The sequence below is a fragment of the Bacillus rossius genome, chromosome 12, assembly GCF_032445375.1.
Source record: "Bacillus rossius redtenbacheri isolate Brsri chromosome 12, Brsri_v3, whole genome shotgun sequence".
NCBI classification, from domain to species: domain Eukaryota; kingdom Metazoa; phylum Arthropoda; class Insecta; order Phasmatodea; family Bacillidae; genus Bacillus; species Bacillus rossius.
The window spans coordinates 14,311,127-14,338,458 of NC_086339.1; the positions used below are offsets into that span (position 1 = coordinate 14,311,127).

The 27,332-nt window shown below is 38.2% G+C and overlaps 1 protein-coding gene across 1 annotated transcript; it reads right to left on the bottom strand.

Annotated features, from left to right (window-relative positions):
* Positions 1-1,437: 1,437 nt before the first annotated feature.
* On the bottom strand, positions 1,438-26,518 carry LOC134537579 (E3 UFM1-protein ligase 1 homolog). The gene is given in 14 exon segments (XM_063378165.1): positions 1,438-1,722; positions 5,232-5,443; positions 7,046-7,218; positions 10,691-10,795; positions 10,797-10,989; positions 14,009-14,241; positions 14,992-15,144; positions 16,266-16,448; positions 18,177-18,352; positions 19,088-19,234; positions 20,678-20,867; positions 22,223-22,464; positions 25,306-25,451; positions 26,108-26,518. Coding segments are annotated over 14 exon segments (2,373 nt in total). The 5' UTR covers positions 26,188-26,518; the 3' UTR covers positions 1,438-1,582.
* Between the last annotated feature and the right edge of the window lie 814 nt (positions 26,519-27,332).

Here is a 27,332-nt window from a genome sequence, read left to right on the forward strand (position 1 = left end):
TTATTACTGAATTAAAAACAGGGAGAAACATTGTTATAACAACAATCAATGAAATTTTATGGTAAAAAAAGACATTTGTAATAAATATAAGGTTTTTAATAACACGTTCTTGCATAATTTGGCTGTAAATATAAATTGTAATTTAGGACTTAGTGCTGTCAATGAAGTGTAATAAAAATATAAGGTTTTTAATAACACACGTTCTTGCATAATTTGGCTGTAAATATAAATTGTAATTTAGGACTTAGTGCTGTCAATGAAGTGTAATAATTGCACATTGTTAATAATTCTGAAGACAATTCTAATGCAGCAAATGGAAAACCATGAGAATTGAAAATAATTCCAATTAATTGGACAGATAAATGACTGATAAACACCCTGATTAAATGAATAAATTCTTGAATAACTAAGCAAACATCTTATTCATTAACCAGACACAAGACTATACATGTGGGGCAATTCATAATTAGTCGGACTGTTACCGATTAAATGGGCGATTTCCCACTAATCTGACTAATTCCGATTGATTGATCCAGGCAACCTTTAAACACTGACGTTCAATTGCAAAACATTTTAAAATCCAGCAAGCCAATTTGTATCTTGCATGGCCATTTTACAAATTAAAATATTGCAAAAAGGTGTTATCCAACCGATTTAAATTTATTGAGCAGTCGAGTGGTGACTTCCTGTTATGCTGGAATCACAATGCCCCGACGCCCCCGACACGACAGGCCCGACAAGTTCAATAGCCAATGAAATACAAGCTCGCCGTGACGTCAGCCCGACAAAATATGCACCCTGACGGCCCGCAAGGAATAGATTCTATTTCTAATTTCATCGTGTCGGGCTGCCAGACAGAAAAGAAAACTGCAACCGAAAGGAAACAGTACAGAACTAAATTTCAAAAATATTTACCTACTTGGTAAATCTTTTTGCTGAAAAGTGAAATTTCGTTTTACGGGTGGGTGAATTGAAAAATTTGTAGCTTGCCTTAGTCTGTATAAACATAAACAGATATCATTGTGTTTATGGTTAAAGACGTTATTTTAGAATCCATCTTTTAATATTTTGTTTCTTTTTAATTCTTCGCACAGCTAACATCAGGAGTATTTTTCTGTCCCTCACTGACATATCTTTATCTTGTTTCCTTGTAACTATAATAAACTACTCTATGTTTTACGAATCAACTTAACCTTACTTCGTATCGCAGACGACTAAATGTTTTTTTTTTTTTTTGCACTTCAACTGTCAATAATAAATAAAAGAGCCTACTTTGTTTTTAGTGCATTTTAATTGAAGTATTTAGCTTGGCACGATTTGCCCAAGGCCAAATTGAAAATCGTCGGGTTATATTTGTCGTGGTATTGTGACCCTAAGCTTTTAAATCTGTCGCGCTGAGATGCTGCACGACAGTTTTTTGGGCCTGTCGTGTCGGACCCGTCGGGGCATTGTGATTCCAGCCTTTAGCGTGGCGGGCCTAGACGTCAGCGTTGCGTGCGCGGTGAGGCGTGGCCACGAAGCAGCAGGCGAGGGAAGGGAACGCAGGGGGCAGGGACAGGCTGGCGTGCGAGCAAGGGGAGCGCTAGGACTTCTCGGAGACGGAGTTCCTCTTGAAGACGGTGGCGAGCTCTTTGACGTTGCCCATGCGCGCCTCGAGGCCGGCCTGGATGTCGGCGTGCCCCTCGTCTCCCGCGCCCGCGGACAGCAGCTTCATCACCATGTCTGCAACCATAGCGCGCCACGACCTCCCGGTTATGGCGACGCAAATGCAACCAGGGGCCTAGCCGGGGGGGGGGGGGGGGAATTATGGGTTCAAACAACCCCCCCCCCCCCCCCCCCCAGCACCAAATCTTTAATTAATTTCTTATTCATCACTCAAACAAATTTCATATTACAATTAATAAATTTTTTCCATTACAATATTTAAATTTAAGTATACCGAAAACTGCTAAAATAGCACTATTTTACACCTTAAAATCCAAATTTTTCCCGGGGGAGGACCCCCGGATCCCCCCGCTTTAATACGCTTTAATTGTTGCTTCTTAACACCCACCCCACATACACAAATCCTGGCTACACCACTGAATGCAACAATAGCATAACAATTAAAGAATTGCAACTACGAGTTAAGTTATAAAGTAGCTGACTGATCACAGTTCTAAGCTGTTGCACCACGTCCATTTCATATTATTACCCTAAAGTAATTCTTATAAAGATGAATAGATTCCACTACTTAAGCTCCATTCCAGTCTGCAGTGTGCATTTACTTCTCTTTCCAATGCACGCTTTCTGCCATCAGCACTGTCCTATTTTTCAGTGTGGTCTGTTGCAAGATATACTCCATAGAGCACAGAAGCTTTAGACAAAACTTTATAATGCATTGAAAAAAATTTTTAAATGTACCTCAAACATTGTATTTTTTTAAAGGAAAAATTGAAATTATAACTTAGGAAATATTTTTCCTTGTATTAAATCAATTCATCATAATACAGTTTTACTTCTAAAAAGATGTAATTGAAAAATGCCATCTTAGTTTTAATGGATTATTATGTTAACAAATTAATATGAATCTTTTAATATTTAAGTTTTTTTGCTTTGTTCAGTCAAACATGTAATTTAATGGAATGCATTGTTCTTAAAAGTGACAGACTGCTACAAATACTTTCACTTGTCAAATAATAATTTTTTTTTTTTCGTATCAGAATGACTACCCCTGTAAAAATACTGTTCATAGACACTATTTTGTAGTCTTAGCAAAAAAATGGGTGCATATACTTATGTAAGCGCATTTGAAGTTATATTTACTTGGCGTAATATAAAACTATAATTTTGCATGCAAATAATTAATATAAATAAAATAATAAAAGGACTACAGTGATATTATAAATATAGTTGGTAAAATATAAATTCAATCAAATTAAAATATTTATATACTCAGCATTCAACATTACTTTAAATGTGTTTATAAAATTAATAATTTAATTTTATGAAATAGTCCAGATAAATTAAATTTAATAGTGAAAAAACACTAAATATCAAATATCCTAAATATTAAATATATTATTTTAAATTACAGTACACTCCCTATTTAACGCGGTTGTCGGGGGACATAACTTTTACCCGCGTTGTTGCATAACCGCGATGTTTCGATGTGACCAAGGTCAAAAGGCATAAAACACCGCCTGTGTTCTAATAGGTCGGCAAGCACGCACAGTATAGACGGCCCGCCGTTGTGCGGACTTTGCATCCGCAGTTTTCACTAAACGCAGGTGAAAAAATAAAAATAATAAATTTGAAAGATAAATATTAAATGTTGAATTGTTTTTATTTTTCCGTGTGCCGCGCACAGTTTGTCGCACGGCCTACGAGCGCGCCAAACGCCGCCAAACACACGTGCGGCACACAAGCTGCTACCAGTCTCGTGGTGTCAGCCACAGTATCTGCTTCGTCAGTGTCCGTAACAAGTAAGTGCAGTGTGTGCGGTTACACACGATTCTGTGGTCGAAGTCTTCTAAAAAGAAAGGCCGTAGTGATACTTCAAACCGAATATGAATCGCAAAGTACCGAGTTTGATTGACAAAATAAAAATTCTATATTTACTTACAGATAGCTTGTCTTTTGCAGAAGTAGGCCGCAGATACAGGAAAAAAAATTCTAGCATTCGTACAATGAAAAATAAAGAATCGTCTATCGTGTCAAGTGGTTAAACTTTATTATCCATGCTTACAGTAAATTATAAATGGTCACGTGTGGGAAACAAAAATTGCGCCAATTTAATTTTAGCGCAATCAGTGACGCCGTATTAGAAACCGTGTTAAACTATGTCTTTACTTATTTCACCAAACGCTGTGTCGAGTTGCTGAGTGTGTGTGGCTCGGATCGGCAAGTGTTATATTCCCCAGCCTCTGGTTAAAGGTCGGGAGACCGTTACACATAAACATTTCCGGGACTTGTTTACTACCTCACGGCAAAAGTGGTACAGTATGGTTCACGAAAGTATTGGACCACTGGGAATTCCTGGGCAAAGATTAAAAATACGCTAGCTGATTTACTTTACTATTTAATGTTAAAACATTATACCAAAGTAAAAAGATGAACGTGTATAATACAATGAATTACCCAATAATATTACGTCTGTAGGTTTAAGTTGTAACAAAACATTTATATACAGATGTCCAGTAAAGTACCAATTAAGATTCTGTAGTGGAATTTTAAACACCGGACTACCTGATTTTGCCTTGTACGCAGGAACGCTGCTCAGTCAAGTGACTCATGCTCTGCCTGTGTGCTGCGTGAACACGTTCCCTCCCCCACTCCCCCTCTTAAAGTTTCTGCCCGCTCTAATCTCTACCTCTCTCCATATTCTCGGCTCGTCTCTCCCTACCCAGCGCTTGCCGACAACCAAGCCTATCCAACATCAATCCCCAGCCGAGTCACGCTGGATAATGTCGCTGGACGGTGGGCTTTATCAGGTCCCCGTTCCGATGCTTCATTTGTGAGATAAAGCGACGTTAAGAACTAGTGTTTCAGAAAATATCACTGGGCTGGATTGGACCATAATTTGAAAACCCTACAAGATAGAGGAATAATGTACGGAGATATCTTGTTTAGAATTTCACTGCGGACATTTTCTACGCCTAGGCTTTTTTCTGCCCGATGCTTAGTTTATTAGTTAAAACGCAAAATTATCCTAATCTGCTGTCAACCATTTATTCCATTATTATTCATTTCTGACTGGGGGACATGGTTTGACCCGTGATATACCCGATTCCGCGATCAATCGAGGCGTGATATACCGGGAGTTTACTGTATTTATTAAATAAATATGATATAATTTAAAATGCAAACAAATTATACGTACGGAAACATAACCTCAATTATATAAATAGACAAATACACTTGGAAAAGTTTACAAACACAATTTCTATCACAAATATTCACAACAAATAAACATTTTTAATGATACAGACCAGTATTCAATATAAATCACTAAAGTGTAAGACTTAAAAGCGCATTTTAATTTTTATTTGTGTGTAGCCATTTTTTTATGTAGCTTTTTTTTTTCATCCTGTGAAAATTTTGTTGCATAGTGCGTGTTCATTGTAAAAATTCACTCTTAGTTTTTTTCCGTAATGCACTTAAAGAACTAAAAATAAAAAAAAGAAATTAAAACTATTTATAATTGAAGATTGTAAAGTTAAGAAGCCAGTAGTGCGTGTGGAGTAACGGACCGTGGTAGTCTCGGAGGGTGGCGAAGACGTCCGCGGGCAGGTGGGACTGCAGCAGGGCCAAGATGGGGGACACGAAGCGGCCCGAGGCGTGCAGCATGGTCTGGGTGAGCGTCTGGAAGAGGACGAGGGCGGCGAGGTGCAGCACCAGGGCAGGGTCCCGGGCCGCGGAGAGCTGCTCCAGGAGGGCCTGCTTGTGGGCGTGGAGCAGCGGCCTGCAACACAACCACTGCATCCCTGCGGTCCTGCACCGATCTGGCCTCTTGACCTCGGGCCGCCGGGTCCCGCTACTTCGCTGCCGGCATTTATATAGTTCGTTCAGAGTTTATTCCTATGCTGGGATCACAATAGCGCGATGCAAAGATTCCCAATGGGGATCGGTGGGGACACGACTACACGGTGAATTGCGATAAAGCCAAAATAACAAAGGAAAGCATGTCAATACACCATGTAACACCAAAATAGTAGTTAATACACCACAAAGCAATGAAATTCTACAACAAAACCATTAATTGAATCGATAATTCGGCATGCCTTGGTCCCAAATGTGACGGATTAGTACCTTTCACTGTACTTGCATACAATTTTATGGCAAATTACTACAAAACCAAATTAACTCCGAAAAGCATGTCAATTCAGCAAACGACACATTAAAACGCTACATATTACACCATATATGGTATAGCTCCAAAATGCAACAACTATACATCAATAAATTACCTTTACAAACAAAATTAATTTATAAAAATCAAACCAATAATACCAAAAATATTCTGTTCGAGTAATTAAAGTCATTTACATGTAAAAAAAAAAAACACTGAAAACTATCCCCAACTATACTGACTACCAAATTTACTTAATTAAAAAATACAGTTTTCATGCATGACTTTCTGTGCTCACAAATTTGGGCATGTCCCCCCTCCCTCCCCAAACCCTGTATTCGACTATAAGAACATCTATTTATTGAGATTGGAAATTGGAGTGTTCATTTAAATACTAACTTTTTACAAAGTGCAGGTTATTTAGTAAGATGGTAATTCAATACTCAAGGTGTTGCACAAGAAAGACAAGCAGCTAGTCAATCAACCACTACATTAAAATATGAATGTAAGACACATATGTAATTACGGGTACACCACTGTGCCTGCAAGATTCCTATTTGTTTCAGAAATACACCGAGTTTTTACGTGGCAAAGTATAATGGTATCTTACACCAGTAAAATTTTTGGGTCCTTTGAGTTTGTTATAGTAAAGCTGTACACTAATGAAACAACTTAAACCAATTTCAATTTTGGTTTAGCAGAAACTAAGAAACAAGCTCAACAAAAGATGCTCTTTAAGCAGTGCCATATGAAATGTAAAGAAAAAGTAAAAAATTTGTAGACAGATTAATGATAAAAAAAAGTCCTAGAAACATAGGCCCTGCTAATAACAGTTACTTTTCCATAGCCCCTTCGAAAATGTTATCATTAGAGACAAGATTTTATGGTTTTATATTTATGTCAATTTTGTCATTGAAACAGTGTAATGCAAGTCTCGTGAGCGCTTTCAAGAGTCTGTACTGGATGTTTCCAAGCCTGAAAATTATTCTGAAAACATGAGCTTTAGCCATTTTCACGCACCTAAAAATTAAATACAGATGCAGAACTACTCGTTCACCTTCAGTGCATCCTGGTATGCTTTTCGTTTTCGTGAACAGACACCACTGTACCGACAGATTGAGCGCTTTTAAAATCGCGTCACAGTTGTTCTGAAGCTCTGATACACCGTGTGAGTGCCTGGGTGGGCAGGCTTCGTCCCTCCCAGCGAGAGCTCACCTTTCCTTCTTCTTGTCCAGCTTGCGGAGCACCATGTCGCACACGCCCGGCCCGAGGGCGGCCTCCACGCAGGTCACAAACTCGTCGACGGAGCTGCCGCTCAGGGACTTGTGCAGCTTCATCAACGGGTCCGACACGTTGTTCGGAACCTCGTTCATTATCTTCACTCTCACCTGCGAATAGCACCAAACATTCCTCATACTCACAAATCAAAGTAGTAGCCCCACAAGAATATATTTTTTTTTTGACGTGACGTCTAATAAATCGATGAACGCTGGCTGCACGCACGAAATTGTCCCACTACGGATGTCCCACTACATGCGTGGCATCTCTCTGGTATGTTGCGGACGGTACAGAGAACTCGGTCGGCACGTGGCGGCGTACTGGTTCGAGGTTATTGTTGTGCACCGCGCCACGGGAGTATATTAGCAAGGAAATGGCGTTCTACAAGTACGTATTATTTTAATTACTAGTGTAAATCAGTATATTTAAACAGTGTTGTATGAGTATTGTTTTAGCTGTGTAACTAATATTTATTGCTGGTATGATACTTTTCACGCTTTAGTTTGACATTGGTAATTATTTGTCATGAGTGATTATTTGATAAACTAAATCACACACCGTATTATAGTTATTAGCCCACGAGCGTGTAAATATTTCGAGTCCAACAGAGAAGATGCTAGTTAAAAGAAATTCAAACAAATATCGTGCGTGGAATATTATTAATTTATAACATCTGAAACATTTGTTTCCAATATGGCCTTGTGACTGTGCGGTTAGCAACTCTGACTACCAATCGATAGGTAGACGGATCAATTCCCGGCGACATAATTTTTTTTTGTACTTGTAAAAATAAATACGGCACGCACGACACTTCAAAAGTAATAAATATATTAGAATTAATGAATGCAAATAAAAGTAAATTTATTAATTAAATTGTAGATTTCATTTCACTCCTTCGTATACATACAAAATAGTGATAATTCAATAAAAATGATTCAATTTTATTCATAAAAGTATGCAGAGGTAGGTTTTATCATACAAAAGATACAAAAATTAAAAAAAAAATTTCTTCCTCAAAGAATATATTTTTAATGCCTAAATGGTTTCGTTGCAAAAACCTATTACGGCTCAGTCTCAGGCCGAATATGATATTTCCTTTTCTTCTGGATCAATCGTTTCATCAATGTTTTGTTATGACGTTGTCACGTTAAACTATCGTCCGTAAACAGACTTTACAGACAACCAATTTTTTTAGTTTGAATCATATTTGAATACAAAATATGTATAAATATCAAATTCAACTACCAAGAAAGGGACAATGGTTTTGAATGTTTATGATCAATTAAAAGTAAAATTTAAACAATAATTGTCTATGTTTTTGTACAATGACAATAGGAATTTATTTTATGCTTGAAAAAACTATCAAAAAAACTAGACTTTCAATTTTTTTTAGGGATTTTTGCGCTCTCCCAATATTCACAGACTGTCCCATTACTATTAACTGTGTACATCTTGAAATAGAGTATGGCTAATTATATTAAACCCATTACTACACTAGAGTCCCGTTATAGCGAGGTGTCACGGTTCCGGGTTTGATCCTCGCTATAACCGAATTGGACAGATTTTGGCCCCAAAAAAATAAAAATTAACCGAAAATAGCATAAAAATTGTGTTTAAACCTGTATAATTGGAAAATAACAGGTTATATTAACGAAATCTTAATTTCTGTGAGCAGATGTGTGAATTCTCTTTAAAACGATACCCCATAAGTACGGATGCGATCACCGATTGCGTCAAAATAACCAGAATACCCTACCACGCCACGTAAGAATAGCATCTCAGCCCGCGGCCGACGCAGCATTGTCCTGCTATCTATTGCCGACGCGGGCTGTCTGCTGGCGGCCATGTTGGTTCGGGATGTTGCTAACAGGTGGTGCTAGTGTAGCGCGACGATTTAATTCCTTACAAAAAGCAGGAGTGCGGCTGCGGCAACGCACGTACGCCTCAAACGAAATAGTCGCTGGAAAACTATACTTTTTTTCATTTAAAGAAACCTGTCAACTTTTTTAGAAAATAAATTTGGGATTAAACTCAAACCATCACCACCCCTTTCCCGGACAAATACCCCAACAACTGACCGAAACAAAAGTTACAAGAAAACTGTCCTACCGATTCGGAAAAAAATATGGTAGTGCTTACTAGAGGTGTAAAAGTAACGAAAAAATGTGTACCCGTATGTATTCGTTAATATAACAATTAGTACTCGTTACTATCGTTACGTTACTCGTTACTTCTGATACCGCATAATTTGCTATGTTATGTTGCAGCAACGAATCCAGTCTTATTGCGTACGCGTGCAGTATGACGTCGCGTAAATAATAATAAATAGAATATAAACAATTAATAGTTTTTGTTAACCAAGAAACAATTAAATCTCATTGGAGCGGCTTTTTAATATTATCTCTTTTAAGACAACAAAAAAAAAAGTGAAAATATACGCGATTATAAAAACATATACATACATATTTCTAATTTGTAAAAAAATACTTTCTTACATTGTTTCTGTTCCAATCTCAAACTTTGTCTACACACGGCACAGATAACTAACGTAAGTTTGATAAAAGAAAGAAAGGATGGGATTCTATTTTTAAAGCCACGCACTTAGGTGGCGACTGCACGGCTGAAGAATGTGACAGGCGTCAACGGCAAGATGTATAGTAGCGAGCGAGAGGGGTGGAGATAAAGCAGACAAATAACAAAAGCGCGCTTCAAGAGATCACGCCGTAAATTCCTCAAAAATACCTCGTTATAGCCGTGTTCTCGCTATTACCGTGCTCGCTATAACGAGATTCTACTGTATATCTAAACTGGGTTGCACACATTCATATTGTAATACAATGATAAATCCAATAATCGATAACTACGAAAAATTACGAGGGTTATTATTTTGTTTTCAATCTCCGATCGGCTGTAATAAAAAAACGGGAATGAATTGGGAAATTATTTTAATGTCAAAAGAAACGTACATCTTTACTCTATTTTTCCACATAATCACCGTGCAGATTGAGGCATTTGTCGTACCGATGCACCAGCTTTCCAATAATTTCCCAATTCATTCCCTTTTTTTATTACAGCCAATCGGAGGTTGAAAAAAAAAAAAAACCCTCGTATATGCAATGGCTTCCAACCACTTAAAAAAAAATAGGTAAAATTTTTGATATTTGCACAGGCCTAGTTACATATAGGTAGAGTATTTAGCAAACAAACATAGAGTTGATTCATAGATAACTAAGCAATTCTGCTAAATCTGCTGGCCCCACTACTGAGCACAGACACATGGAAACATGGTAAGCTGGTATGGGCTTATTTGTGCAACAATTAGCAACCTTTAATATATATAATAAAAAACATAAAATAATCACAATTCACCTATATTCTTCTTATTACAATTAACAGGTTGGAACAAGTCTCATTATGCCAGTTATTACAATAAAATATTTTTAATAAACTTAATCAAAAATTTTTTGTACTCAGATTCAGTGAGCAAGTATGGTAACTGATGATGTTATACTGGCACTAGGCCACAACTGACTACACTAGGTCCTGTGGTTTTCGGGCCGACAGGAGGAAACCCGCGCTTGCCTCGGCAGTGACCTCCTTGTCGTGGTCGAACTGGACCATGTGCTCGGCGGCGACGTACGCGAAGATCTCCCCTGCCACCTCGGCGCCCACCGTCTTGAGCAGGTACCCGCGCCAGCTGCTGCTGCGTGTCCTTGGCGTCGAACTGGCGCAGGCCCCTCTCGAACAGGCGCACGTTGGTCACCAGCGCGTTCAGCTTGTCCTGCAGCTCCCCGTGCGTCTTGCGCCGGCTGTGCGCCTGCTGGCTCATGGCGCTCTCGAACAGCGCCTGCGCGGCCGTCCCCGCGCTCCGGTTCACCTTCCTGTCGCAACCACGGCCCGCTATTCCAACGCACTTGTGGTGTCTACCGTGGTCATTACCGAAACCATGTGTTTTTGTTAGATTTTTTAAGAGTAAAAATTTAAAAAAAATTACACAGTACAGTATATCTCTATATCTTTCTATATTCTATCTCTCTCTCTTACTCTCTCTCTCTCTCTCTCTATATATATATATATATATATATATATAGTATATATATATTATAGATACTATTATATATACTATATATATATATATATCTCAAAAAAAAAATTTCACACACAAAAATTTAACTAACTTAAAAGGTCGGGTATAAACTGGAGTAGATTACCTTTAGTTATCTCAATTTTTTTTTGTTCTATGAGGATTTATAGGTGAAGGTAACAGGAAAAAGGAGGTCATTCCCAACACCCCTCCCATACCACCACTGCACATACGTACATATGTATATATGTCTGCAGGATGACGAAACAACATACTAATGTAGTTACCTGAACCATGCACGGGCAAAGACAGTCCTGTAAGAACAATAGTCACGCACAGGATTGTGGATTGGCTAGTGGCTCGCTACAGATTTTAGTAAGAAATTCTCTGTAACAAAAAAATCAATTAAGGATAAATTCAGTCAAAAGGAATATTTAAAAGCCGGGAAACGTGAATTTTGCTTACGTGAAATAAAAGTTAACCATGGTTGTGCGTGCAAATATAGTTACGTACTATGAATATTTTATTCCCTTGCTGCCGGCTAATACCAGCCACCTTGCAGCGTAGAGCGCACTCAGCAGCGGCTGCTTCCGCCAGCCGGCAAGTGACTTGCCAGCGCTGTTTCAAGCAGCGCACGCTCAACTTCCAGCAGCCACCAGTGAACTCGAGATTGTCACGTGACCGGCAGGTAGCTGCTGGCAGCGCATTGTTAGGATTCGTCATGTGTACCGAAAGGCACACTGTTAAAATTTTGCGATGAAGAAGACAAAAGTGGTCTGGAGATATTGTTATAGCTTTTTATTAAATGTGTATAGGAAGTGTGAGTGCTTATGGGACACTTTTATTTGGTGAATATATTAAAGGGGACGATAAAGGCTCAGCTTTTAAGAAAATGATGGCTGGAATAAATTCTGCGTGATTAATGTTTTTCTCTGAGACATGTGCAAAAAAAAAAAGCATTTAAGACACATTTGAAACCCTAAATTTGGTTCAACAGAAGACATTTTCCACGCCACGCTCTGCACTACTGAATCATTATCAGCCGCTGATGCTGACTGTAATATTAAACCGTTACCATTCTAATGTGACAGAGGCCTTACTGCCTATGTTTCAAGTTTTCTGCTGGTGACCTTGACGTTACTGTGCTGCTAGTGTTTTTAGTTCGCTCTGTCGGTTGCTACTGTTGGTTTTCATTTACATACAGTGTTTCCTTTTTCTAGCGAGTTACATTTCAAATTTAACTGGTATGTTTATGTAATGATTTTTTGAAGGCAGAAGAGGTTTTGAATTACAGATGCAATGTGTTATAAGACACATTAAAAATAGTATTGCTCATCTGTTTTTTTTTTCAATCTACAAAGCAGTTTATTAAAACTTGTTCTAAATACCTTTGTAATGTAAATTAGGTAATTTTCTTTGGTATTCCCATTAAAACTACTAAATTCACCTGCAGAAGGGTTGTCCCTGCATATCGCACCAGTAATTTTGGGCATAAAACCCTTTAACATTTTCACCATAAGGGTCACCCTCCTATATGGGTCGCACCATAAAGTTCAGCATTAGTAATGACTGTCGGTCCTTCATCTGTTTTTTTGTTCTAGTTTAATAGAAGAGGTAAGGCGGCAGTCGTGTGCCTACCTCTCCTTCCCCCATCTTTGAACCCCTCCACCTATGTGTTCCTTGCTGTCTATTTTATTTCATTTCTTTTTACCCATCCCCTTTGCCAAGAGAAAAAATGGCCACAGGCTACTCTCTCTCGTAAGTCCCTTCTACAATAAACTTAGGTAAGGGCTGGAGGAATATGAAAGCCCAACTTCAAAACATCTAATGGCGACTGCAGTTTTGTCAAGGACTGGTGCTGTTGAGAGCGTCGGCAATCTCACGCAAAAACAATGTTGTTGGGGCACAATTGCATCATAAAAACCTGTGGAGATAAAAGACAGACTTGTGAAGATTGTGTCCGGTGCCAGTTCACAGACATTTACACTGGCAGAGGGAGGGAGAACTATCACCACTGCTACATGGCGACGTGCACTTCAACACACACACAATCACCGCACAAACAAACAAACAAACTCTCTCTCTCTCTCTAGTTAGCTGATTTATTTTTAGATTTCATCCTTTTCCAACCATACACTAGCACATCAACCAGCCTCGTCACTTGATGTTGCCGGGCAGGCGGCAGATGTAGCATAATGGCACTGCTCAGATATTTTAACTAAACAAATCACTCTTACTCGTGGGGTTATATTTAAATTTATTAATAAAAACTTAAAAACCAACATAAGCTAGTTGTTTGCACATATATTCAACCACACAACGCTATGTTAAAAGTGTATTTTTCTTACCCAAAGTAAAAAAAAAATGCACAAGGGTCGCACTGAATTTTTTTTTATAAACTAGAAATTGGAATAAATACTATAATGCCGTTCACTAGAAATGGGCACAAATACTATAATGCTGATCTATAATCCATGGCATGGCAGTGGTCCTGAGTGTCAGATTGAAGACCTTTCACTATAACAATTGTGATAGTTTAATTATGAAAAACCTCAGTGGATGAATAAGTAAATTGATTATCTTCATCTTAGCTTTGTTAATCAAGCATTTTAATAAACACGGAACTAGTGCCAGATAGACCTGCGTAATTATCCACATACTCACAAACGAAAAAAAAAATGGTTATATTTTATAAAAAGAGTTGAAAAATGCTTACTTATACAATCCCCATATTTTTTTAAATATATTTTAACTTTTAGTTTGTTCCTTCTCTCATGAGGAATAAATTGCTGGCTATAAGCCAGCTCATAACTCACGGGTGTAGGAAGACTGCTATCTCTTGTATCAGTTCATCCATATCTTCGTTCTTGAAGGACTCTTCCTGCGACAGAATTTCCTCCATATCCCCAACAGCAACGAATTCCAGTTTACTCGCAGACGACTTCGGACCTTTAGTTTTCGACACAATTTCATCATCGTCGGAGTCGTCTGCTGCAGCTTTTCCTCGTTGGTACTTCTTCTTTGTGGACTTTGTTTTGGTCTCACGACCCTACAACAAGCACCCAGATGTAAAAAAAAAAAAAAAATTTAAAACACTTTGTGTTACCACAAATAAGTAAGAGATTGATTTTTTTGAATAAGCCAAAAATTTAAGGTAAAAATGAATTTCATGTGGCCACCATTTTTGTGCTGATGTATTTATTTATGGTTCAAAGGTCCTTAAAAAAAAAACAGAAAACATATTTTCTATAAGCATGATTAGTATGATTACTGAATTGGGGGATACCTTGGGTGTTAGAGAGGCAAGACAGTAAATACAAAAGAATCCACAAATAATTGGGGCGGAACATCAGTACTCTGACGGAGACAAGCAGTTGTGAATCATTACACATATCCACTGCAAACAATACCACACCATACATTACGGGATTTTCGGAAACAACTCTTCTGTCCCACTTTACCTCTCACGCTGCTCACTTCCGCGCTGGCAGCTTTCAAGACACTTGGCCGTCACTATACGTGCAGCATGAATGACAAATACAGAACGACAATATCTCTACCGCCCCAGGAGGTGGAAACATGATGAAGTGTAATCTGCTTAAAAATGTGATTTCTCTTTGTATGTGTACGTCTATTAAAACAGACCTGTACAACAGGTACGTCCGCTCCTACTGCCCATTTTAATATACCTCAGATTGGCTGCCTAGTAGCAAAGGTTATTTTTTTTGTGGTTTATCAAAAAAATTGTGCCACGCAAGACAGCGAACACCGAGGACCGGCGGCGAGGCTGGAGCCTCACCTGCGTCCCGCCGCCGCCCTTGCCGCCAGTGGCCTTCTTGCGCCGCTCCTCGCGCCGGTCCGGACGCCCGCCCGACTCCTCCGCCTCCGCCGCGCCGCGCCCTTGCAGGCGGCTCTCCGCCTGCGATTGCAGGTACGCCCCAGACGACACCGCCTGCAACAACGGACAACATCTTGTGGTTTCAATCTTAGGTCAATTTCGTTTTCTCAAACTGGATTCTGGTGCTTTTTTTTGAATAAATAAATTTTAACCTAGGTTGAAATTCCCCCCCCCCCTCCCCCCCCCCCCCCCACACTTCACAGGAGTCCAAGAAAAAATTGAGCCAAAATACAGTAAAATGGATAAGAGAGCAATATACGTAGAACCATAATAGAACTGTAAAATGATTAAAAAAAAAATCTTCATTTTTCTTAAAACCAACAAATTTAAAGTTTAAAATTTTTTTGTTGGACCAACTGATTATACACGTAGATATAAACATAAGTGTTTTCTACTGCCAATTAAAGAGTTTAATTTATTTCATCGTCATGAATTGTGAATCATTTCACAAAAATGTGGCAGTGTGTCTTTAAGGACAAATAAAATAGAAGGTAGAAGCATGATTAAGTTGAAAAATTGTTGGCTTGGTTAAGAAAATTCAGGCCATCAGCGTTTTTAACCCCCGATGCAAACAGAGGCGAGTTATAAGTTTAATGTGTGTGTGTGTGTGTGTGTGTGTGTGTGTGTGTGTATCTGTGTATCTGTCTGTGGCATCGCAGCTCCCAAACAAACAAACCAATTTTAATTGAGTTTTTTAAAATTTTGTATGAAAGGTAACTTGATCGAGATTTGTTAGCTATGGTTCAAGAAAATCTGTTCAGCCATTTTGGGGATCATCAGCTCTTTTCTAGATGATGAAGGGATGTGAGCATTTCCCACAGGGCTGATCCTGTTACTACGATGATATTGCAAGAACATGGTAACCTTGATCTGATGCAGTATAGTATTGATGGTATAGTACGGTACAGAATACAAAAACAAAACAACGGTAAAATACAATGATATGTTTAATGCATTTTAATTACTAATAGTAGCTTCAAGTGAGAAATGCCAAGTCAGGGGTTTTTTCAAATTTTAATTTAAATTTTTTTAAAAATTTAAATTTGTTAATATAGCTTGATGAGTCAGTTGGTTACAAGTTCAAACACTGACAAGTCTAAACTGATATTTCCTCATGGCCCCTTGAAGAACGTTGCAACAGGGTTCTGCTGTACAATGACTGGTGTGGGGCCCACCTCCTGGGCCTTGGCCTGCACCAGGGGCTCCAGCGACTTGACCAGCCCGCCGAGGAAGGCCTCCGTGACCACGACGGTGCTGCAGAACACGTGGACGGGGGCGCCGGAGGCCGGCCGGCCCTTCAGCACGCTCGCCAGGATCTCCTCCGCGTCCTCCGGCCCAAACACCGACGGCAGGATGGGCTGCGGCGACAACGGCAACACTTAACGCTGCAGCGAGACCCCTCCTACTTTGCACTTCATAAAGAGAACACTAGGGAAGAAAAAAATAACGGTAAACACGTCGTCAAAGAGACAAGCTGGCAACAGAATGACGGTCCACCTATCTTACTGCAGCTTCTTACATATTTCAATGACTACATGTTATAAAAAGAAATTAAAAACGTGTTAATTTTCAAGTTTGCTGTGGCATACTGGGCTTGGAATGTGTGTTTGTGTATTAAATACAGTAAAAGAAAATTTTCACTTAAGCAAATTTCCTGAATAGGAAGTGTACAAATGTTAGCACTAGAATTATAAGTACATTTTATATACACACACACTTACATACATTAGAACTCGTTTTAGACATTCCCACACAATATGATTTCCCGTCTAATAGAGTTAAATGTTTCGGTCCCACCATTTTTTCCAAAAGATGAAAAAAAATTTTCCCATGTAAAAAGTTGCCCATAAAATTTTGTTGATCTTTATAAAACAAAGTGTTTTTAAAGTCAAAATGCATTTTATATTTGTTAGGATATTACAGTTTACTTATTTATATAACCAAAATACGAAGTTGTCCTATCAGTAAATTCTCTTTCAAACATGTTTTAAAATGTTACAACCTTTATCTGTTCCGCCCCCTTGTGCCCTGCGTAGTGCATATTAAAAGCAAATGTAGCCAGTGCTAGTTGGCATCATGTTTGGTTACGTTGATGCCTTTATAGTGTGTGTGCATGTAGTTGAGTATTGATATCGATAACTCGTCAATTGCATACAGCATGTGCACTCTGTCTCGTGCCGAGTGAACTATATTTAACAACGTGAAAACTTTCATGGTTAGTGTGTGCTATGTTAGTTCCGTCTCACATTCAGGTCACTATTTTTGTTGTCAATTATAGTACAGATATACTTCACTTTCTTTACAAGGCACCTGTAGACATATTACTTTGTGAGGATTTAATTACCTACTAAGTACAGCACAAAGAAAGAAGTTCCTCGAAAAAGTTTTGACAGAGTTTCACTGTATGTGTTTTATTTCAAAAATGCAATAGTAAACTAATACTACTATCACAGAGATAACACTGTAGATGTGCCATATCATTGCGTAGTTGTAAACAAAGTTTCACTTGTTCCGTCTTGTAAAGTGTTTGCACTCCCAGACTAAGGGTTTTCTTTATGTTTTTTTTTGTACCTGGAAGGTGTTTTTATTTGTGTTGAGAAATTTGGCGGAGTAAGATGTGGTGCAAGAGAATTTAGATTGAGAAGGTTGGTGTGGCCAGATGTGTTTTTGGTTTCTTATGTTTTTTTCAAAAACAAAAGAGATACAACAATGGTGGTGGTGAGTGATGATGAAGCTTATGTTTGTGTTCCGTTGTGAATAAAAATAAAAAAGGTCTTTGGAATTTAAAACCTGAGCATTTTGTTATTTATGAGTGGTATCGTAAGGTGTTACCAAGAGCAACGAAATAACAAAAAGGAGGAAAAGGAAAACGGTGTCAAGGAGCTGGTACTATAGCGATGCTAGAGAATCACAAATTTTTCTTTGTTTGCGTTTGCGGTCGGGACGAAACAAAGAACACCACCAACCCAAGGCTCGACTTGAACGATCCCGAAGCATTACAGTCTGCAGATCGGACACCACGACTAGGCTTGCCATGGTTGACACAGGGCGTCCGACTGTGACCAAACCCCCGCCGAGGGACGCACCATCACGTCGATCCAGGAGCCGGTGGCCACCGCCTCGTCCACGGACGCCTCCACCTGCTCGAACAGCTGCCGGCCGACCGCGCACGAGCTGAGCAGCAGGAGCTTCTCCGCGGGGAAGTGCCTGCTCACGAACGACCTGGGCTCCGAGATCCCCAGCCTCGCCAGGGCGTCGTACTCTGCGAGGCAGGGCACAGTCGATAACGCGGTGGGATGGGTAAAGTTACAACTACAAACAGGTACATACGTTTGCTATACAGCGAAACATCCTTACATTGTACCTTAAAAAACAAGCTGTTTTAGTTCTAAATACACACAATCAGAATCTGAGAATGTATACTTTAAAATGAGGAATCCTTTAAAGTGAGGCACTTAATTATAAAGTTATACAGTTATACTTTACTTTCATTACAAAACACCAGCATGCATATTCCTTTGTAAGAATTTAGTTACCTAATAACAGAGACAAGATTTATGGTTTTATTTTTAAGCCAATTTCGTTCTTACGACAGAAGAGTTCAGTGTTATGGTTTTTAATTTTATGAATTTTGTTTATTCATAAAGACAGCATAAGATTAATCAAATCTGACATTTAAATGTTTCATTATCCTATTTCACCAAAACAGTGTCATTTTGACTTAGCAAGTTATTATACACTTTATGAAATAATTTGTAATAAGCTTGTCTAACTACTCGGAGAGAGGTGAAAGAGCTGACCATTCAACCACTGTGGCTTTCGGGACGGAGGGACAGAAAGAAAGAAGGGCAGAAGGGGAGGGAAACAAACTAGGAAAAATTGGAGCCGGCAAAGAGGAAGGAAAAAAAATGAGAGGGAGAAAATATAGAACCAACGGAAGGCCTGGATAGGAGGGTGAGAGAAAGAGGTGTCACAACTTTCTGCCTATCAAACTCACCCAAGTAGCCGTTCTGCCGGTAGAAGCTGTTAACCCAGTCGCTCTGCGACTTGGAATAGGCTGTGGGGACGTATATGCTGCTGCCAATCTGCCGTCCTGTCACAGTGCCTGCAATCTGCTTCTTCTGCATCAGGCTGTCCACTATACCTGCACTTTGCACCCACATCTGTGTTAGCCGCCGCAGATGATACGGGCATTAATTATCACTTCAAACTTAAAAATAAAACACAATTAGCACGTCAAATTTAACCCTAAATCTGACTATGCAGTACGTTCAAATTTAAAATTTGATCCACCTACGATTATAGCGGAAGACACATAATAATTATCATTAATCAACTTACCTACCCAATAAAGAGAGGGATACTTTTTATGGTCACCTGAATAATGCATGAATAGCATGAGGTGTGATGAAATGCGAGTAGTTTGGCCAACCTGATATAAACATGTTAAGATGTAAGTTTGCAACATGTTAGTTAAGAAATATGTTACATTAAAGTTGTTTACAAGAAAAAAAATTATAATGTTGCAAGTTTAGAAGTTCTGAAAAACTGCAAAAAAAAAAAAAAAAAAATAGAATTAATGTTATCAAGAAATTTAAACACAACTAATTTAATGTGTTAACCAAGAACCCAATTTAAACTTGTAATTTTCTCAAAATCAGAGAAAAATAGTCACAAATGCTAAATGTTAATGTCTAATGTTAATTATTATAGAGCAGCCAAGGTCAATTGTTTTAATACAATCAATAAAAATTTAGATATTTTTATTTGTTTATTCCTAAAAGAATTAGGCATTTTAATTTTTTTGATAAATATATCCACAAGTATTAAGTCTCCTCTATCATTTGATATCCGAGCTCAGTATTACTATATTTTGTGCCACAGCATTAAGAAATAATGAAATAGTTAAAAAATATTTTAGGCTTTAAAAACTCGAGGAATGCGAGAACACAGAAGTCAGAGTATTTTGAAATTTTGTTCACCTAGGACAACAGTAACATGTACCAAAATTCAGCTTTACATAATTTTTTTTCTAGGTTTGGGTAATTTATCATTTAATTTGACGTAGCTTAAATGGGAAAACACCTAAAAAAAAACCATCACGGCTGAAAAATCTCAAATTCGAAAATTCCGGGTTTGACCCTGCTGGACAGCCAATCTGGATTGTCTTGGTGGGAGGCAATTGATCCGACTAATCATCCACCGAGGCTCTGCGAAAAAAACTCTAACCCAGCATTTTTTGGCAACCAATTTTTGGATCACAGCACCCTTACCCTTAGTTACTGAAATTGATGATGGCAAACAACTTTTTTTAAAAAAAAAAAAAAGATATCTCACCACGTCCAGCTCTCAAGCACACACAGCTCTACAGCTTGGCCAAGTGGATGCCTTTTTTTTTTTACCAAGATGTTACTTGTACGAACTTATCACAGGACTTTATTACGAATGGTCTACTGGATTTTAAATTTTTAGAAATTTTCGTAATCCAAATAAAACCAATATTATTCTACAACTTGCACATGCAATTTTGTTATTTGCCAAACTCTCGCTGCGCACATCGAGGTACACTAGAGGGCCAAGGGCTCACCGAAGAACATCCTCTCCGGGACGTCCAGGTGGCCCAGCAGAGAGGCGATCGGCGTGGGCCGCGTGCAGGCCGCCAGCGAGCCGCGCACGCACGCCGTGTTGCGCGCCACGAAGGACTCCGTGAAGAACACGCGCGGGTCGCTCCGGTCCTGCCTGCCGCGGATGGTCTTGCCCAGCTGCTTCTCGACCACCTGCCGGCAACACGACCGCACACCCCTTCCCCAGGACCGCGCCTCGATCCCTCCAGCACACGCGGCTCTACAGCTCCCGCCGATGACAGGTACACGTAACTTTTTATAGCATTACACCACATACCAGCGCACACACAGGCCCGTGTGCCAAACTTATCCAACAAGACACGCGCCCCGCCCGTTGATCCAAGTGATTTTACAAAAGTGTGGGGTGCAACTGAATTTACACCCACTAAGCGAGTTGTAGAAACTTCGGTTTCTGGTCTCGCACACACTAACTGCCCCGGTTGGCAATATGATGGATCGGCGGCTCTACAGCGTGCCTTTGTTTTACAACCAGAGATGTTACTGGTAGGAATCTTATCATGAGGCTCTACTACCACTTGTCTGCTACCTCCACAAATATCTTTACAAGGTTATAAACTACCACCTCCAAACAGACATGCATTAAAAAATATCATGGTATAAGTTTTATTAACTCATTAGGAAAGAATATAAACATTGCAGTTACTGACGAACTTCTAATTATACATACATACATTCACATATTTTCTGACCACAGCCAAATCACTTAAGCTCTGGTTTCCGCTCAAATTATGTCCTCTGCCTAATCTAATTCATAGATTCAAGTCTATTTTTTTTTTGCAAAATCTCACAATTTTCCCACAAAATTCAACCACAAACCTGGAAACCCAAAACAAGGAAATGTGAGTAAACAATGAAATAACACCACTTTATTTAATTACATCATAAATCATCTTGGTTGATGGCTGCCATGCAGCCCATAAGCATTTGTTTATGAGAAAAAATGGACGTCATTCCACCATAACGTGGTTAATGGTTTAATTAAAAATTACTACATTGGATTTGGATTTGCAAAAATTATGACTAAAAAAAAAAGCAATATCTTGACTTTTTGCTACTTTATTGTTTTTCTCATGATGGCATTTTGAGGACATAAGTGAATTTTTTGATGTAGTCTTAGTTTTTTTATTGTTTTATTGTGCCTAACATCTTGTCAATAGCGAAGTAATTAGAGGCTGAAACACTCATAATCCCTGAGGCCCAATTGAGTTACGAGAATTTTTTTTGTGCATGCGTTCACCCAGATATTAGGGGAACAATTACAATTATATTACTAATAAAATTGATTGGCAACCTTACAATTATGCATATTTTCCAGATCACGTTTACAGTTATGACGACTGTGACTTTTTTTTTTTAAAAAAAAAACTGTGGGTTTGAAAAATTGTACATCATATAAATGAGGATGGACCTGACTTCCCCGGACACTCAGTTTCACCCGCCAGGATGGTGAGAACAGTGGTCGCGAAGGAAGGGGCCGCGGGACTCACCGACTGCAGGAAGTCCCCGGGCAGGTCGTACTGGCGGGCGAGGTCGCCCACGGTGACCTGGCCGTGCTGCGCCAGCCGCTCGTCCACCTCCCGCGCGAGGCGGCCCAGGTACGAGCGATCGACCAGCTGGCCGAGCACCAGCGACACGCCGGCGTCCGACCTCTCGATCTCGGCCGCCCGCGCCGTCACCTGGCTCAGGTCCACGTTGAGCGCCTTGGACAGCTCCACCAGGTTGATGCGGCCTGCCGGGCCCCAAAGTACACACACCACTTCGTTACGTGCCGTCATCCTAACCACAGTTGCTACAGATTTCCCGAATCCTCCAATTTCCCTTTTGTTCCTAAGTCTTTCCTAAATGTTTTCCTAGTGAAAAAAGAAAACAAAACAAGAATTTCCAGTAACTTTGTGACATAAAATATTATGTCAAACAAATATGCCCAACAAAATACAAAATATTCAGCTGTTTAAAGGCCAAAATTGTATCTATTTCATTCAATTCTGACTCCTTTAATAAAACCAATTTATTCTATTGAGACATATTGATATAAATTTTTCAGTAAGAGAACTGTACAGTGCTCAAGGAAATTTATCATCCAACTTATTTTAGACATGACATTTCTAAGTTTAACTGGACATTTCCCTGGTTTTTCTTGACCATTTTTAAATTATCTGAAATGGACAGTGTAACCAACGAAACAGCATGTCACTGTGTAAATTATCCTATTTGGTAAGTATTTCATGGTGTGATGTGGTAGATTGTGAGATTGAAACAAGCACTTACAAATTTTGCCAAAGCTGTAACTGGCAACCCTCTAAACTTGATACATGACTAATATCGTAAGCCCAGTACACACGGGTCACTTTTTTGATCATGGAAGAGAGTACTAATTTTCATTCTAGATAGTACGCAATAAAGATAGTGAAAATCAATGTTAAAGTGAATACTATTATGTCTGTACACATGACTTGTACAGGAAAGGTAGTTAACTATATTGCACTAGATAGTACACAAGTGGCGAGCATACTTTGTGACCGTTCACATGACACAAGTCAAGCTATGCAAGAAATTGTACACATTCTGACCAAGTCTGTGAGAATATTCCAAATTTAAAATATCAAAACAAATATTTTATTATTTGTATTTTATTCAAATTTAAATTCACTTTTTAATAACAAGAAATATTCAATCATGTTTAAGTGTAGAGAAGTAGTTTTACTTCATATAACTATCAACATTGAGGTTGAGTCATTGTGGAAAAATATACATAAATGTGTGTACACCCAGTTCAAAACTATTAATGGGCCTGATGTAATAAGTAATTATTACATCGTACATATGTCATCATGCACACAGTTTACAGAAAACTAGTTTAAGTTCAGACAGCAGGACAATCTGTAATGTGAAACATTTTTTTAGTAAAAACAAGCACAAAATAAGCAGAATGTGAGTTAAATATATTGCTACTGAAGAAAATGTTGTACAAGTGGGATCTATTTCTTAAAATATTCCTTTTAACTACTATAAAAATATGAAAACTTTTTTTTTTCACACATTTACTGGTAAATATTTACTTGGGCGGTATTTCCGAAAAAAAATGTTAAAAATCCGAAAATAACTTTATTTTATGCTCTTCAACTTCCTCTTTTCATTAAAAGTGGCGGAGGTAAGAAATTCCAAATACGTTAGGAGATATCAAATTTTTAAATTTCATCATTAGAGTTGAGCTGTATTTGCAAAAAAAAAATGTTAAAAATCCGAAAATACCTTTATGATATGCTCTTCAACTTCCTCTTTTCATTAAAAGCGGCGGAGATAAGAAATTCCAAATACTTTAGGAGATATCGAATTTTTTAATTTTGCAATACAAGACCTGTGGAACCATTCGAGCGGCGCCATTTTTGTTATTTTGCCGTGTGTTCGTGAGACGTGAATACGTGAATCGTGAATGCGTAATTAATAAAATGGTTGATTATGTCAGGTCAGTTACATTATTAATACTTTCAAACTAAGCCGACATTAAAAATTATTTTGTGAATTAATTTTAATGGCTGTTTAGTTTTAAAATATTTATAATGTAACTGACCTGACCAAACAAACCCGGACAAAGGGTGAACAGTAAACTAAAATGGTCGATTAGGTCAGGTCAGTTACATTATAAATACTTTCAAACTAAGGTGATATTAAAAATAATGTGAATTAATTTTAATTATTCCTTAGTTTTAAATTATTTATAATGTAACTGACCTTACCTAACAAACCCGTAACAAAGGATGTACAGTAACAACTGAGGTAATTTTTTTTGTTACTTATTACTTGCGCAACAATATCAAAATAACAAATAAGACTTTAAAATTAGAAACGTTAAAAACTCACCTAAGTTGGAGGCGGTAATTAAACACCGTTTTAAACAATAATTGAACTAAATAATCACGTATTAGTTAATTTGAATTCTGGCCTATCACGAACAATCACGTGACATCATTATCCAATAAAAAAAAATACTCGTACGTAAACAAGAAACAATGGTCCACGCACGCCACAGGAATGCGCTGGTTTTGTGCTGAAATTTAAAAATTCGATATCTCCTAAAGTATTTGGAATTTCTAATCTCCGCCGCTTTTAATGAAAAGAGGAAGTTGAAGAGCATATAATAAAGGTATTTTCGGATTTTTAACATTTTTTTTCGCAAATACCGCTCAACTACATATGAAGAAATTTAAATTTCGATATCTCCTAAAGTATTTGGAATTTCTAATCTCCGTCGCTTTTAATGAAAAGAGGAAGTTGAAGAGCATTATATAAAGGTATTTTCGGATTTTTAACATTTTTTTTCGGAAATACCGCCCAAGTAAATATTTACCCATTTACTTATTAAGTTTGATGATCGTGAATCGAGAATATTTTCACATTTGTGCTTGAATTAGATTCGAACTAAACTGCTGATGGTCGTACGGGCATAATTCTGACTCAATAAAGAGACCAACGTGTACTGGACTTTACTGTTCCTCTTTGCAAAATTATTCTGCTGCAGACACTAGACTAACTGCAGCTGAAGAGCGAATGTCCGACGAAGCATCATCACCTCCGTGCACGTAGAGCTCATCTCGAATCTCCTTGACGAGCTGCTGAGGGGTGAGGTATTCCTTGCCATCGTTGGTGAAGATGACGTCCAACAACTGCAGCTCTATGAGCTTGGTGATGATTTCCACGCAGTTGCGCTCGGACAGCCTATAACACCCCAACACAAGCTCGCAGAAGAATCGAGCCGAAACACAACCTCACATTACTGTTTCATAACATAAAGCATCTACAAAAACTCTCTATAAATAAATACATTCTGCATTCAAAATTTGTTTAAAGGCCATGTAACCCCTCTGGTGAATTTAACACGTAAAAGCCCACCGTTCCTGAAAAAATATATTTTTGTGATGAAAAAATTGGAAATGTTCGTCTTAAAGTGTTTCAAAATCCAATATATGAAGAAACAGGCTATATATATCCAAAAATATGCACTTTTTTGCAGCCATGCAAGCAAGTAGAGCAAATGTGGGAAATGCTTCTAAACCTGAAGTTAATAAAATTGTTATTTTTTTCCCCTTAAATAAAACGTAATAACATGCATTTCGTTAGTGGCGAACAGAATCTGTTAACCTATGTTATCATAAGCAATGTTTATTCTGCTAAGTAATGTCCATACCATAACAGATTATCATCTGACGCGTTGTCCTAATGGCAGAAAACAAAATAAGCATTTTTATATTCATACAAACTTAGTTTGAATTTAAAAAAAAATTTTTTTATTTGATTGCGTGTCATTTCTCAGCAACATATGTTTATAGGTTATAGCTGTTTAACTAGACTATAGAAGTACTGGATTTTCATACCTTTGAACAGTTGTACTTAACTGTGCCCTCTGAAAATCTGCTGCTAGACGTTTCACCTCGTCCCATTCTGAAGTTGTCATGTTTATAATGTCATTTACTTTTTAAAATAATAACATTAGTTTTAAGCCAAACAAAATAAATGGCATACGCTTCAGTTCACAGGAATAAAAGCCACAACCGGAAAATTCCGAAGTTTACCGAAGTGAAAGGTTAGGTTGGATTAGTTTCAGCAGGAAAAAAAAAATAAATATATATATATATATATTTCTTCGCATATCATAGAAACTAATTAATCAGTGCCTAGTATGTAGGTTTGTCTGCTTTTAATTCTCCATTTTTAGGAGCTTACTTGTAGCGGAGTGAATTCTAGTGAAGCCACTCACCACCAGGGGCCCTATTCTTAACGAAGTGGAATAAAGGTGGGTTTACGATTGAAAATTAAGAATTAAGAATTAAGACTTAGTCGTGTACTTACCATATGACCATAGGCGTGCCTACAGGGGGGCCAGGTGGGCCATGGCCCCCCCTAATGTAATCACTCAGATCGGCATTTTCTCTAATGCGTTTGTTAATATTCGTATATTCCTGACACTGTGACACTCAAACTGTGTTTCAGTGTTGCAGCGTGCTAATTAACAATATTTTTAAACATTTTATCGTTCTGGAAATACAGCCGCCTTAGTTTATTTAAAACACGAGGTCCCTTAAAATAGCCAAATAATAATAATAATAATAATTATGAGGGTTATAAAAGTTCTGTTGTCTGAATTGCTGTGTTTGCATTCACTAAAAAGAAGTTCATTTCAAGGTAGATCTGAACCAAGCTATTGGAAAGTTCGAGGGGGGAAAATGTGTAAGTCCCCTTTAAACATTTACTATGAAAAAAAAAAAACATATTTTCAAGATTGTTAAAATTATACGGATATAAATATTAACTAGTAAACATATCTCGTTGATACTGCACAAAAATATAAACACGGCAAAGAGTGAATGTATTTAGGCTATTTAACATTATAAATTCAGCTTCTGATTTAAAAATTTAGCAGGCGCCCCCCCCCCCCCCTAATGGAAATGTCTGGGCACGCCTGTGCATATGACTCTATGTAAACTAGTGGAATGGTTTATGATTGTCGTGTGTGAATTTTGACGGGTCGTGTGCGAACCATATGATGACTAAAGACTTAACAGAAATGGTTATATTTTATATTTTTCGTTAAGACTTAAG